This window comes from Netta rufina, assembly GCF_964035555.1.
Source record: "Netta rufina genome assembly, chromosome: 3".
Taxonomy (NCBI): Eukaryota; Metazoa; Chordata; class Aves; order Anseriformes; family Anatidae; genus Netta; species Netta rufina.
In genome coordinates, this window is record NC_140125.1 from 69490803 (window position 1) to 69504488 (window position 13686).

The 13686-nt window shown below is 35.3% G+C and overlaps 1 protein-coding gene across 1 annotated transcript in view; it reads left to right on the forward strand.

The window, feature by feature from the left end:
* The window catches only part of GRIK2 (glutamate ionotropic receptor kainate type subunit 2), a gene marked incomplete at both ends in the record, with an annotated part of 394793 nt that overhangs the window by 198162 nt on the left and 182945 nt on the right, over positions 1 to 13686 (forward strand). The window contains 2 exons of the mRNA XM_084284092.1: positions 11011 to 11154; positions 12324 to 12431. Of these exons, the coding sequence (XP_084140218.1) occupies positions 11011 to 11154; positions 12324 to 12431 (252 nt within the window). The remainder of the gene's footprint in view (positions 1 to 11010; positions 11155 to 12323; positions 12432 to 13686) is intronic.

Sequence of the window (13686 nt, forward strand, 5' to 3'; positions counted from 1 at the left end):
TCTATGTTATGATAATATTAGTAAGGGTAACTTTTTTTTTTTTTTTTAAATGATGTAAATTCATTATGTTTCTGCTAACAACACAAACTAAGCAATTTATATTAAAATATCAAAAGTACTTACAATTATTGGCCTAAGCTTATGGAGGTGTTTAGAAAAGAATGCATAGCAAAATAGTTTCAGTTATTTACTTGTTCATATTGTCCTTTCAATATTCAAAGCTGAAGCAAAAGCACAGGAATTGTTGTTTCTAGAAACAGCCCAATTCTCTGTGTTGTGCTTTGCACACTGTTGAGTTAAGCCACATAAACAAAAACAACACAGATGCTGCTCATCCTGCTTGATGTCTATTATTTTATTTTATTTTTTTGCTTTGTCCCACCCCTTTCCCAGGTGATTGATTAGGTGCCAGGTGGGCCTAATGGTATATAAGCTGCAGGTGTCCCATTACAGCTCTCTTTCTGCCTGAGCTGCTCTTTGGGGGTATGTGCTTTGTTTTTTCTTCAGCTAGTTGCAGGGTTCTTTAGGTGGGTCAAAGTGTATGGACTGATGCCTTTCCAAGTTGAGAAAGGTAAGCATGTCTCTTTAAGGTAACAACTAGTAGGATCTTTTAGAGTAAAACAAGCTATATAGTAGTAGGTGCCTTTACTACATGCAGCTCTTCTTCAGGTGGGTAATTTTTAGAGCATGCTATTGGATAGGAAGTTGACATTACTTTGTGCGTTTGCTTTGTGGTTCTAGGTCTCTTATGATTTTTTTTTGCAGAATTACAGGGCTTACTATGAATGTGACCTTATGCCTTCACCTGTATGTCAAATATCATCAGAGTTGCAATCTTGGTGTTAAAGTGATAGAGCATGGATTTAGGGGAAATGTATCATCCTAGTTTCCTGTGCCTGTGACTATCTGAAAACAGCAGAAATAGGCATATAAGGTGTAGTCTTTTTCAGGATTAGGGACAGTTTCTTATGTTTCTGGAACTTTTTTTTCCTGCTGTTTTGCTGGATGTTGAGTCTTTAAATCTTGTAGCCTTCTAGATTTTAAGTGCTTGGAATTTTCTTAATAGAGGGATATTTAGCAGAGGTTGCTAGCAAACTTGTTTCTGGGATGTGGTTTGGTACACTTCTATTTTTAGGATATATTTTAATCTCTACAGATATCAAGCTATTTGTGTAACTCTCTGGAGGATTCATAAAGAGCTTCAGTATGTGCTGCAAGGGGCTTGACCACATAGGTGCAGTATTACCAAGAGACTGAGCAGGATCACTTTTTTCATCTGTGAAGGATAAGTCTGTGATTATCCCTGTTGGGGCTGCTGTGCATTCGTGTCCTGTTGGCATTTGTGAACCTGAGGTGTGTGTTGGTTTTTTTTGTTTTGTTTTCTGGCTCTAGTCTCTGTGCTTGAGTCCTCTGCAAGGAGCTGTACTGTTTGTGTGTCCATCACAGATATGACCTTCTCTCTCTCTTTTTTTTTTTTTTTTTTTTTTTTGTAAAAAGAAAAAATATTTTACCTCAAGTGCTGCTACAGGCTGAGAGATGAATGGTTAGAAAGCTGACTGGCAGAGAAGGACCTGGGAGTATTGGTTGATAGTCAGCTGAATATGAGCTAGTAGTGTGCTCAGGTGGCCAGGAAGGCCAACAGCATCCTGGCTTGTATAAGAAGCAGTGTGGCCAGCAGGTCTAGGGAAGTGATTGTCCCCTTGTACTCGGCTCTGGTGAGGTCACACCTTGAATGCTGTGTTCAGTTTTGGGCCCCTTGCTACAAGAAGGACATGGAGGTGCTTGAGCGAGTCCAGAGAAGGGCGATGAAGCTGGTGAGGGGTCTGCAGAACGAGTCTTAAGAGGAGCGGCTTAGGGATTGTTCAGGCTGGAGAAGAGGAGGCTCAGGGGCAACCTTATCACACTCTACAGGTACCTTAAAGGGGAGGCTGTACAGAGGTGGGGGTTGGTCTGTTCTCCCATGTGCCTGGTGACAGGACAAGGGGGAATGGGCTAAAGTTGCTCCAGGGGAGGTTTAGGTTGGATGTTAGGAAAAACTTCTTTTCTGAAAGGGCTGTTAGGCTGCCCGGGGAAGTGGTTGACTCACCATCCCTAGAGGTCTTGAAAAGATGTTTAGATATAGAGTTTAGCGATATGGTTTAGTGGAGGACTTGTTAGTGTTAGGTCAGAGGTTGGACTGGATGATCTTGGAGGTCTCTTCCAACCTAGATGATTCTGTCATTCTGTGTGAAATTACATGATAATTTGTGATTATTTTGTGAGATGAAAAAAGTTCTAGCACTTCAAACATCTATACTGCTGGAAAGGTGCCTTTATACTGTCAGTAATAGTGCACATTCTTTACTACATAATGAAAATGGAATGGCTAGGTAGGTATCAACAGCATCGATATTCTTTTGTTCTCTTGGCATTTTATCAAAGTTTGTAGATGTTTCACATTCCAGTTCCTAATTTCTCTAAGAATTAGGGATCAAACTATGAAATACAGAGGCAAAAAATGAAAAATCTTGATTTTCATTTCTTTGTGTAAGAGAAGATTGCGTGTTTTCCAAAAGAATATTTGTCCTGATCTATTTTTTATAGATTTTTAACTTGTTTTAAGAATTTTTAACTAGTATAAGAAGAAAATTACTTGCTTTGTTCTGATGTTAAAACAAGCATTTTGATAATGGGAGCAGGGGGAAATAATTTACATCTGTATTGTCAGTCATAATACATTCTCTACTAAAAATTGTATACACATTTCTGTAAATAAACACCCTGCTTAAAATTCATGAGGAAACAAAGTGTTAACAAAATCTAAACAGCTGTGCCATCATCTGATGATTATTCATATGAAATATTACCCCATATTAAAAAAAAAAAGTTTCTAACAAGTTCTTTGATATTTAGAAAATGTAAACACACATTGTTTATAGCTTGCTAATGCTCATAGTTTGTTGCCAATTGGAATGCATGTTTGGGGGTGAAAGCAAAATCTTTGTTTAATTGTACCCCTGCGTTGAGTTGGGAATGTGTCAAGAAGTAAGAAAACACCAGCTTTAATAAGCATACAATGCAATTTAACAGTTCATAAAACAGTAAAATTTAATCCCAGACTGGGAGATTTAATAAATCTCACTCAGCAAAATGGTTTTGTGGAATGTGTTAGCAAGTGAGAATTAAGTAAAATGATTTCAGGGGCAATAGACTTTATTAACCAAGGAGGGGAGGAACTAGTTTTGCAAGCCGTTTCTTCTTAATTTCATTCACTCATTATAACTGCTTTGAGTAGGAGAGCTTTCTGTGAGCAGAAGAAATATATTGGGTCTCTGAAATGTGTGTGCATGCTACTACATTTGTCAGGCCTCATCTAACTGAAGTATCTTTTGTAGGTGGTCTTGTGCAGTGGTTCATTTAGTGACTGTTAAATGATTTTTAAGTTTAGTACAACTTAAACCTCTGTCTATCTGTAAGATAAAATGACTCCTGTTAATTGTTGTTTTGTTACTTTTGCATCCAGGCTGGTTCTTCTGTGCTCTTTACTTTTCTTCCCTGTTTTCTCTTCCCCTCAATGTTTGTTTTCAGTCTTTACTTTTATAGCCTGCAGAAACCATGTTCTATTTTTTTTTTTCTTTTTTCATTTGTCAGATAGAAGATTTCTAATTCTTCTGTGTTCTTCCAGGCAGTTGTTACATCTCTGTGAAACAGTACGCTGACTTGTAGGATATAAACAGGTCATACCTATATTCTAACATCACTCAACTGTCAAAAAAAAAATAAAAAAATATAAATATATAAAATTAAAAAGTGAATTTTTTTCAGTACTCTTATTCTTATAGCCTTGTATGACAGACAACTTGAAGACCAAATTTAAGTGAAGACTCTTGGACTCAAGCCCTGCACATAACTATCACACGTAATGCTCTGCAAATATCATTGTTACAGTGAGCCACTGAAAGGATGCTTCTTCTGTTATGGATGGCCAGATTGCGCTCAAATAGTTAATTTGTTTTTATGGGTTTATATCCCATAGAGATATGGGATACCTGAGAGCATGTTGTGGTGAGGTTGAAACAAGTTGTTTCAATCTAGTCTAGATTTGTCAGTTAAATTAAAGTGTGTTTGCTTTTATGTTTTTCTTAAACATTTCCAGCTGTATTGGAAAGTTAAACCATACCAGACCTACTGACATTAGTTTAACTAGGGAAGGTGTTTGTCTTTCTGCCCAGTTGTTTTGCTGTATTGGCTGGTATAGACTTTCTTTAACACAGAACTACCTGGGATTTCTATATACATTATGTCTTGGATCACATTTAGTAGAGAAAACCTTCATAGACAGTGGCATGGTGGAATTTGGCTTTTACAGCCAATCTCATGTGATTCTTTCTGGGTGTCCTGAAGGACCTTTTTTCCTGAATCTGGTTTACAGTGTGAGAGATAAGCCTCTTTATTGACACCTGTGTTGCATCGAGCTGTATATTCATAAATGTATAGAATAACAATGGGATCCTATGTCACTTAATTACTTTTGAGTGACAACTCATGTGATGACAATCACTTTGCATTTATAAAATGAGTATGGCATAATTCACCTTTCTTTCTTTCAAGTATCCTGTAGAATTGTACTGAAACACATAACTGTTAAAGAAGTTAGTTTCATCTCATAGTACGTAAAAGAATCATAAAGAATAAATTCACATCTACGTTTATTTTCATATTCAAATGATCATTTAATATATGGGTATGGAGAAGGATAAGATATTCAGGATTTGAATTTTGGAGTTGGGAAAATACTGAAGATTATAGTAACTAAAATTACATTGTACATGCTTTATCTTGTGCTTAATGCAGGATCTGAAAAATTTAAAGGAAAATGACGTTCTTCAGTCTTTGTCTCTTGTCCTGCACCTTTATGTATCCACAGTTTTTTCTGTAGTTCATATCCAGTAATTTTTAATGGCAGTTTTGTCATTTTCTGTCAAACGGGACAGCTTTTAAGGAAAGCAACAGTGTTAATAATGAGGGTGCTTCTGCAATGCAGGTGGTCGCATTGTCCTGACTTTTGTGTGTCATCAGATTTTTCTCATGTCTTTTCAGTTATTCCTGGTTTGTTTAAAAGAAAGGAGGTGGAATCAGCTTCTGTGAGAAACTCAGTCTTCAAAGGAAAATAATGATTAAAAAAAATTAATTCACACAGGCCTATTTCTCTTCATTGTATTCATAATGGAAATAATCTAGAAAATAAGACTAAGGCAAGGAAGAAAGGAAGGCAGGTGATGGGGGGGATTCAATAGGCAGAAAAAAAAAAATGTTTTGTTTAGGCACTATGACATTTATTCAAAGTTTTATAATTAATAATTTTCTGTTGTTAAATTATTGGACAGTAAGGACAGCTGAGAGAAAAAAAAATGTAATTACCAAAGGAGAATTAATCCTTAGCAGGATAAGGATGTTGATTGTAGGATGTTTTTGAGGGCATTGAAGTGATTAAGTATGCTATTTTGAATCCTTCTGTGTAATATGTCCAAAATAGTGTTATTTCTTCACAAAAAGGGTGTCTTGGAGGGGAAGGAGATTTGACTAGGCTGTTCTGTCTGCTGTCCACTATGTGCTGAGGCTGTTATAGCAAAGAAACAGAGTTGCTGCTACCTTCCAAATTCCTTTGTTATCCTGTTGTGATGGTGACTAGAAAAAAATCTTGGTACACACTGGGAGTTGAAAAACGAAATCTGACTTTGCATCCAGTGTTATATTCAAGGCACTGGTGTTGTGTAAGAAAAATACTATTTATAAGGGACAATGGAAAATTCAGTCCTCCTGCAACATGCCCTGTCTCTTGTACTTACACTCCCCTTGCCAAATGGAAATACAACATTCAGTTTATGTTCTGAAAGGATAAGTACTCTCATATTGCTCAGTGAGAGAATCTTTTTGCAGCTTTTCAAAGCATGCGTGTTAACACTTGGCTGAACCAGTGACCATAGTCGGTCTGAACTAGGTTTACTTCAGAGGATGCTGTGGTCTGAGGTGGCTATCTGTGCAGCTAGCAGAAAATCTGTACCATGTTTTCAGTCAGTACGAAAGGATATGATATGATAAAGTAAGTTCTTTTAGGACTTCAAGGACATTTTCAAGGACTTTGTTTAAAAAAAAAAAAAATAAATAAAAATTAAGTGGCCAGTGTACTTTCCAGATAAATGCATAAACCTGATACTTTTGTCATTGTTACCAAGGAAACAAATGCAGATATATATTTGTGAGCACTTTTGTTCAGTTTCATTTTGTTTTTGATTGAGCAAATGAAGTCACAGTTTAAAATAATTTTAGCTTCATTTTAATTAATGCACAATACTTTTCAGAGTACGTTAGTGTCTGACTGAGCAGTTTAGTCTTGTAAAGGTAGCTGGTCTTATTTCACGAGGACAAAATTTGACTGACTTAGAAACAGGAAGACAGAGCTATCTCTAGTAGTATGTGACTGTCCTGGTGTTTAAAAGTACTGCACAGAACGCCTTTTAAGTAGATCATGTTTCTTTATAGGCTTTTATTTAATAATAAATTTAACTGGGAGAAAAACAATCACATTAATTTAATTGAAAATCTGATTTTTAATTGTTTCCTTACATTCCAGCTGGTTTTAATCACCTGTCTTTGAAAGTTCTTCCAGATTATGCCTATGGAACAGTTCCATTTTTTTCTTTTAATACAGATTATAAGGGACTACAATTTATTATAGTAAAGGCTGAAATATAATTTTTCTGTTTGAGAATTGTACTTCTGTTACTGTTCATGAAGAAACAGAATTAGTCTAGCAATCCTTCATCCTAAATTAACATTAAACTTGTGTGTGATAAAGTCATGTTATCTAAAAATAAAGCAGATATGTTCTGCTATTCAGAGACAATTCTATAGCAATGAGATATGAACAGGAAAGGAGTGGTTTATTGGTATAGGAGATCCTCATTCCATTTGGAAGTAAATGGAAATGTCACACAAAAACATGTCAGAATTATATGTTGCTAAATGTGGAATCTGCATCTCTTTTTAACCCCTAATAGTTAATTGTGTACAGATATTTCAAAAGTAGTTAGCAAATTTGAGTCACATGTCAAGTGACATCAATGAACTCCTGTTTAGTGTAATTCTGAAGCTGGTTATGAAGATCCTAACCATTATGATTTTGAAAACCTCTTCTGTTAGGACTGCATTTATCTGTGTCAGAGTGTGAGCACATCTCCTCGCTTCTGCAGTGTCTTAAGATACAGACCTACCTCTCAAGATGCTGCTATAGTGCATAAACATCCCATTTGGTTTCAGGATTTTTCAGCTAGTTCTTCTCTAAGCTACCAGCCATGCTTAAGGTCACTGAAAATCATACCTTTGAGATGTCATGAGAAGGGCAGAGAAAACTAGCAGAAAACCAGTCCAACAGTTCTGCTATGTGGGGAAGATTTTTTCTTGGCTGGGATCCAGCCAATACTATTTTTTTTTTTTCCTGCATCAGCTTCTCCCATATAGGTTAGAAACTGGTGAAAAATACTACCCTACCAGCTTCTTGCCCCAGCTCCAAGCCCTGAAAACCCAAACCTTCCCTACAGTGAGAGCAGGTGAAGCAAAAGTGTGCCAGAAATCACGGCATAAATCTACTAGAGCTTATAGTGTGCCTGTGTAGACAAATTTTTGTGTAGGATTGGGGAAGAAGAAGACCACACTGAAGAGGCCTGGAGAGAAATAGTAGACCCTTTATCTAATAGTAGAGAGGACATTTTCCCTGTGTGCTTTACACTGAGTCTGTCTCCATCAAAACCCTTTCATGGTGAGATTAGAATACCTGCTTGAAATCTGTTCAACAGTATTTAGCAAGTAGGACTCACAAATGATTAGTGCTGTTAAAGAAAAACATGTAATTAGTGGAGACAAACACAACACCCACAGTAAGACAGGAGGTAAAGGAATGCCAGAGCAGTGTTGAGAAGAAATGTGTAGTATCCAACTGAGTTCAGAATAAAAAGTAAACACGTATTGGTACTTTCTGTTTGAAGTATACTGTGAGTGAGAACTTCTCTGATTAAACTGTTATCTGAGTGCTAAAAGCTTTTTTGGTTACTTCATTGACTCAACTGAAAGAAAGACTTGTAGTCACAGACAACTGTCATTTGACATCTTAAAGTAAATCTCATTCTATTTCTATTTGATGAATAACTTTTATAGCTTCTGTTATTGTATTTTTTTGTAGTTGTAGACATGCAACTGACAGTGTCATGAGCAGTATTTTTGATGTTTATTTGTATTTGAACAAGTCATGATTGAAAACTATGAAACAAAAACCAACAAAACAAAAAACTGTCTCAAATACTGTACCAAGATATATCTTTGTGAGATACACCATAATTTTTGAAAGGTTTATACAAGTTAACTGAAAAGTACTAACCTCATTATTTGTTCTTCAGTGAATGGAAATGTTTTAGCAGCTTCTTATCTGAAACTCAAGAACCATTGGTTCTCATGAAGTTTATACTGCTTCTTTCAGGCTGCCAATCTCTCTTTAGATAAGATAAAGAATCATAAAACTTGGGGGATGCTTTTTCCCAAGTCCCTGACCAGTTTCTTGCTGAAACCTGCAGCATTTCCTGTATCACAAAGCATCATTCCAATAACATGATTTAAGGCAAAGAAAGCAGCACAGACAAATGGCAGTAAGACACAAAAAATGCTTAGCAAGCTTAACAAATGATGGTGGGGAAGTAGTACAATTGCTATCAGTTCGTTCTGTCTCTCAGATGAAAGATAAAGTAACCAAGCAGAGGACAGCCCAACTTGCAAATTCAAGCACATATTTTATCTTTTCCTGAGTTTTGTGCTGTTTATTTCTTGTTCAGTAAAATCAGTGATTGCACCCAGAGAGATGAGTGTGATATTGAATCACTAAACCAATATATTTTTGAGCATGCGGTTCTATCTGTTCAGTACAAACAATTAAGCCTACATTTAACTTTAATGCAAGGTGGACTGTGGAAGATCAGCCTATGTAAATAATGGGTTTATCTTGCATCTAAAGACCAAATTGGACACTCAGCTTCTAGCCAGTGATTAGTTTATGTTGTGGGTATTTATAAGTGCATTCTGCTTTAGCTTTATTTCCGGTGAAGCAATATTCATCAGTTGAGTATGAAGAATATTAACAGGATTCAAATTACTTCCAAAACTGCAATGGCTTTTTTAATGTTTCCACTGGAGTTGACTGTCTTTTCATCCTACAGATTTCCAGCTCAGTGGCTTATAGAATTTGACAAAAAGCCATGTTTCTCTGCATCTGGCGTAATGTCCATTTGATTCTTGCTGATGAGTCTTATTGGTTTCATGTCCAAATTTATATCTAATTATTCAGTTAATGTTTTTTTTAACTTCTGGTTGCTTCTTAATGGGAATGATTTTGCTTAAGTTTTATAGCAATTTCAATTTTCAACCATTGGTGCAAGGACTATGTGTTTAGAAGTAAAGCTGATTTAAAAAACAGACCAAAAAAAAAAAAAAAAAGGCAAAAAAGAAAAACAGCAACATAAAACAAACAATCCCCAAACATACTGTTTTCATTTCTGAACCAGACTTACGTATTGAACTTATTTTATAGTTTATTTTTTAAATTATTGTCTAGACTCCAACTTCTGTCAAGTACTAGAATATTAAGCTTTGTATGATGCTTATTCAGCATGTCATTCTGACTTTTGGGACTTTTGCTGTCTCCTTGTCAGATATTAGCTTGCCTTAAAAGCACTTTAATGCCTTAAAGATAATGAACAATTTGGCAGCAAAAATATTTTCTGGCTGATTTGGAGTGTCTGTATAAACTGCTTGGTGTCTGAGATCATTGAAACCTATTATAGTAGCTATGTTAAAATTGGGATTTATTTCTGTTTGAATTTTGAAATCTCTCCCTGGGAGAGCAATTTAAATGTAAACATATATTTTCCCCTTTAACAGTATCTTATGGGCTATAATGGTAGAGCTCTTTTGCATTTTTATGTTTAATTTTATTGTAAAGAGTCTTGGGATGCATTTGCATGAAAGGCACTATATAAGCTTATTTTTGTATTGCATTGTATTGTATTGTGACAAGTGCAATAATCTCCAGGTTTCCTGTCCATTAAAGAACTAATTTCACAGCTCGCTAATTATATGAATGAGAAGGGGAAAGAGGTCCTTTTTCTCTAAGGTATACTGAGCAGATGGCATAGTATTTATTTCTACAAGCAGAATCTAAGGTCCTCTCTTGCTTTTGATTCCAAGTTTTGTCTCTGTTTATCAAAGAGAAGAGGAAAAATTTCAGTTTCTTTTGTACAGTATGTACTGGGAGGCTGCTTCTGTTCTTTGCTAATACAACAGTAGCTAGCATATACCATGACTAAACAGCCCATTTATTTAGAATGGGACATGAAAACAATTAAAATGAATGTGGAGTTTAATGGAATTCTAATTTGCCACTGCTTTGTAGAAGATACCGATTATGTGTAGGCCTGTCTTAGGGATTAAAACTGATACCTATAAAAACTTATAAATGAATCTGTAAAATACCTTTGGGATTGTTTCTAGTCTGTAATTCCAAATGGAAAACCATTATTTCCTTAGCCTTCCCTTCATTGCCAAGGTCTTGCTACTTGCTAATCTATTTTTTCTTCTCACTGATGGAAATAACTGACTTGAGTCAAACCTGCATGCATACAGTGCAGCCTCCTAAAACACTGCTTTCTTTAAGGTGGTGTGAGTCATCAGAGGTACTGGTGTCCTGCTGTGATCCTATAAAATTGATATTTGGGCCCTTATTTCAGCTTTAAAAAGAGAAGAACTGAGACTACAGGTCCTGATGCTTCTCTGAGACTTGGCAATCAGGCTGTCACAGTGCTGCACAATCAGATCATTTTCTCCCTGTAGTGTAATGAGCAGTGCTAAATTTTTGTTTCGTTCCCTCACTGCTGGATTGTCACTTGTTTTGATTTTGTGCTCATAATGCTGATTTCATTCTAATTTTAGACGGATGCGGCTCTAATGTATGATGCAGTTCATGTGGTATCAGTGGCTGTCCAGCAGTTCCCACAGATGACTGTCAGTTCACTACAGTGCAATCGCCACAAACCATGGCGCTTTGGGACCCGCTTTATGAGTCTCATTAAGGAGGTAAGTCACTAACAAAATATATCCTCCTTCCTTACTTTCCTTCCTCCCAACTCCCATTTCATTTTATTCTAATTCTACTTGAATTCTGCGTTTTTATTTATTTTTTTTAGCAGGTGAGTGAGACTATTAGCTTATTATGTTTAAAGAAATTGCAAATAAAAATGTTGTCTTATCTATCAAACAAGTTTTCCAGCCCTGTGTATGATATACTTTGTTCCAACTAGAATTATAAAAGGGTGAAATAACTGCATTCTAAATAAAACTTTTAATTGTGGATACTTGTGAGTGTTTTTGGAACATCTGTAGTATTAAAAAAAAAAAACAACCCACCAAGACTCTAAACCATAGACTAACTATGAAAATTCAGCAACTAAATGCTAGTATACATTTAAAGAGGCCAAGAATGAAGTTCTAATTTTCACTTTTGCCATGATAAATATATATGGCATTGTTCTCCGAGTATACTTCTGAGATATGGTTAGATAAAATTTAGGAGATTTAAGGTGCTAAAGATTATAGAATATTCAAATAGAGTATTCTTGTATTGTAAATAACTACTAGTTTCTCATTCTAAATATGCAAAATACATAAACATAAATGTTTGCAATGGAATATAATCCTGTTTTTAATACTAATTGATTTTAAGATGATAACTTTGTCTTCCATACTTCTTCCTCTAGTTCAGTATAGTTTAAGAACCGTGCTGACTGTAAGTTTATTTATTATTATTATTATTTTAATAGGATATTCCACTTAATTAAATTAGTAAGTAAGGAATAAACTCTGGAAGACTGGCTCAGGGACCTCAATTTTTGGTGTCTTAGCATGGGGACTCTCAGCATCTTGCAGAAGAATGAAATCCAGAGTTAATAGAAGAGCTCAGGGCTTGAGAGCAGGGAAACGGAACTGGAAATGCATGCATGAATAGTGGAGAAATGAAGAATTTATTGGCTAACATGGAAAACTGATTTAAAAAAAAAAGTCTATGAAGATTAAAGAAAGGTTAATTTAATTAGCAAGAAGTAAATATGAAATATATATATTTAAATCAGCCACAGTGTAAAACATTTAGGTAAGTAATATTCCCATTCTGACAGAATTTGATAACATTTTTCTTTCTGGGGAAATATAGGAACAGGTTATTTATAATTTTTTTTCTTTTTCTCTAGGCTCACTGGGAAGGCCTCACAGGCAGGATAACTTTCAACAAATCTAATGGCTTAAGGACAGATTTTGATTTAGATGTTATCAGCCTCAAGGAAGAAGGTCTTGAAAAGGTGTGTAAGATGTTTATTTCTAAAGTGACGTTAAACATAAAAACTTACCCTCCCCTGCCCCCTCCACCCCAAACTCACAAAAGGAATTTATTTTCTTTTCTCCTCTGGATAAAAAAAAAAAGCAAACATTTATATACAATCTACAACAAAATGAAATTTTATATGGGAATAAATATATTTGGTTTTGAAATTTCTTTTCAAAAATAGTTCTGACTAAAAACCTTGCGTATAGGGTTGTTTTTTTTGTTTTTTTTTTTTTTTTTGTTTTTTTCTTAGAAGAAGGCAGTAAAGCTGAAACGTTAGTTCTGACAACTTAAATACTTTTTGTGCAATATGTTTTTCCCCATGGTGATTTTGTTATGTGTTTCAGTACCATTAAAATTAAAAACATTCAAATTTTCCTCTTAGTATTAATGCACGCCTGCCAGACAATTGTGTCATTACATAGCACATTCCACCAAATAAGTAGTATTCTTTTCAAAAATGTGGGAGACTCCAGATCTATACTTCCTTTTACCATGGCTCATTGTTTCTGGATGCTTATGAAAATAGGGCTATACGTTTAGGTGTTTGATTCCAAAGGATGCTCTTCCCAAATGCTAGTGTGACTTTCTTCAGACAATGCCATACCAAATGGATAAACATTGTTCAATTCAGTCAGATTTCAGAGAGTCAAGGGGACCTGCCAAGCACATTTCACCTCGGTGTCAAGTGGAAGTGCTGCGCTAAATACCTAGGTGCTCAAATTTGAATGTTCACAACCATAACATTTTTGGATTCAGAAGATCTGCCTTGAAATATGAGACAGACCTGAGAGAAAAATATTAGAGGAATCCTTAGAATATCTTGAAAAGCATACATTTTCTACATACCTACTTCTTAAACCTAATTTCAGGAAACAAGACTTGAAAAATGACTTCTAATGCTGCAAGTAAATTTTCATGCTGCCATTGTACATCATACAAATAATACCCATTTAAAAAATAAATCAGGAATTTAACATCAACTTTTAAATTGAGACTCCATGTAAAGGTATTAAAATGTACAGGCTTTCAAAAATATTTAATGTATTACATGTAGCATGACTGTTCCCTGCCTGATACCTGGCTTCAAAATCTTTTAGTAAAAGCTGCTAATCTGGGGTTTGACAGTAGCCTCTTAACTGCATGCTTCTAGTCACATCCATAGTTTTGAGAGAACCTGGTGAGGAGTAGACAGTTGGACCTTGAAACATGCATTAATATAGTTTGATCTA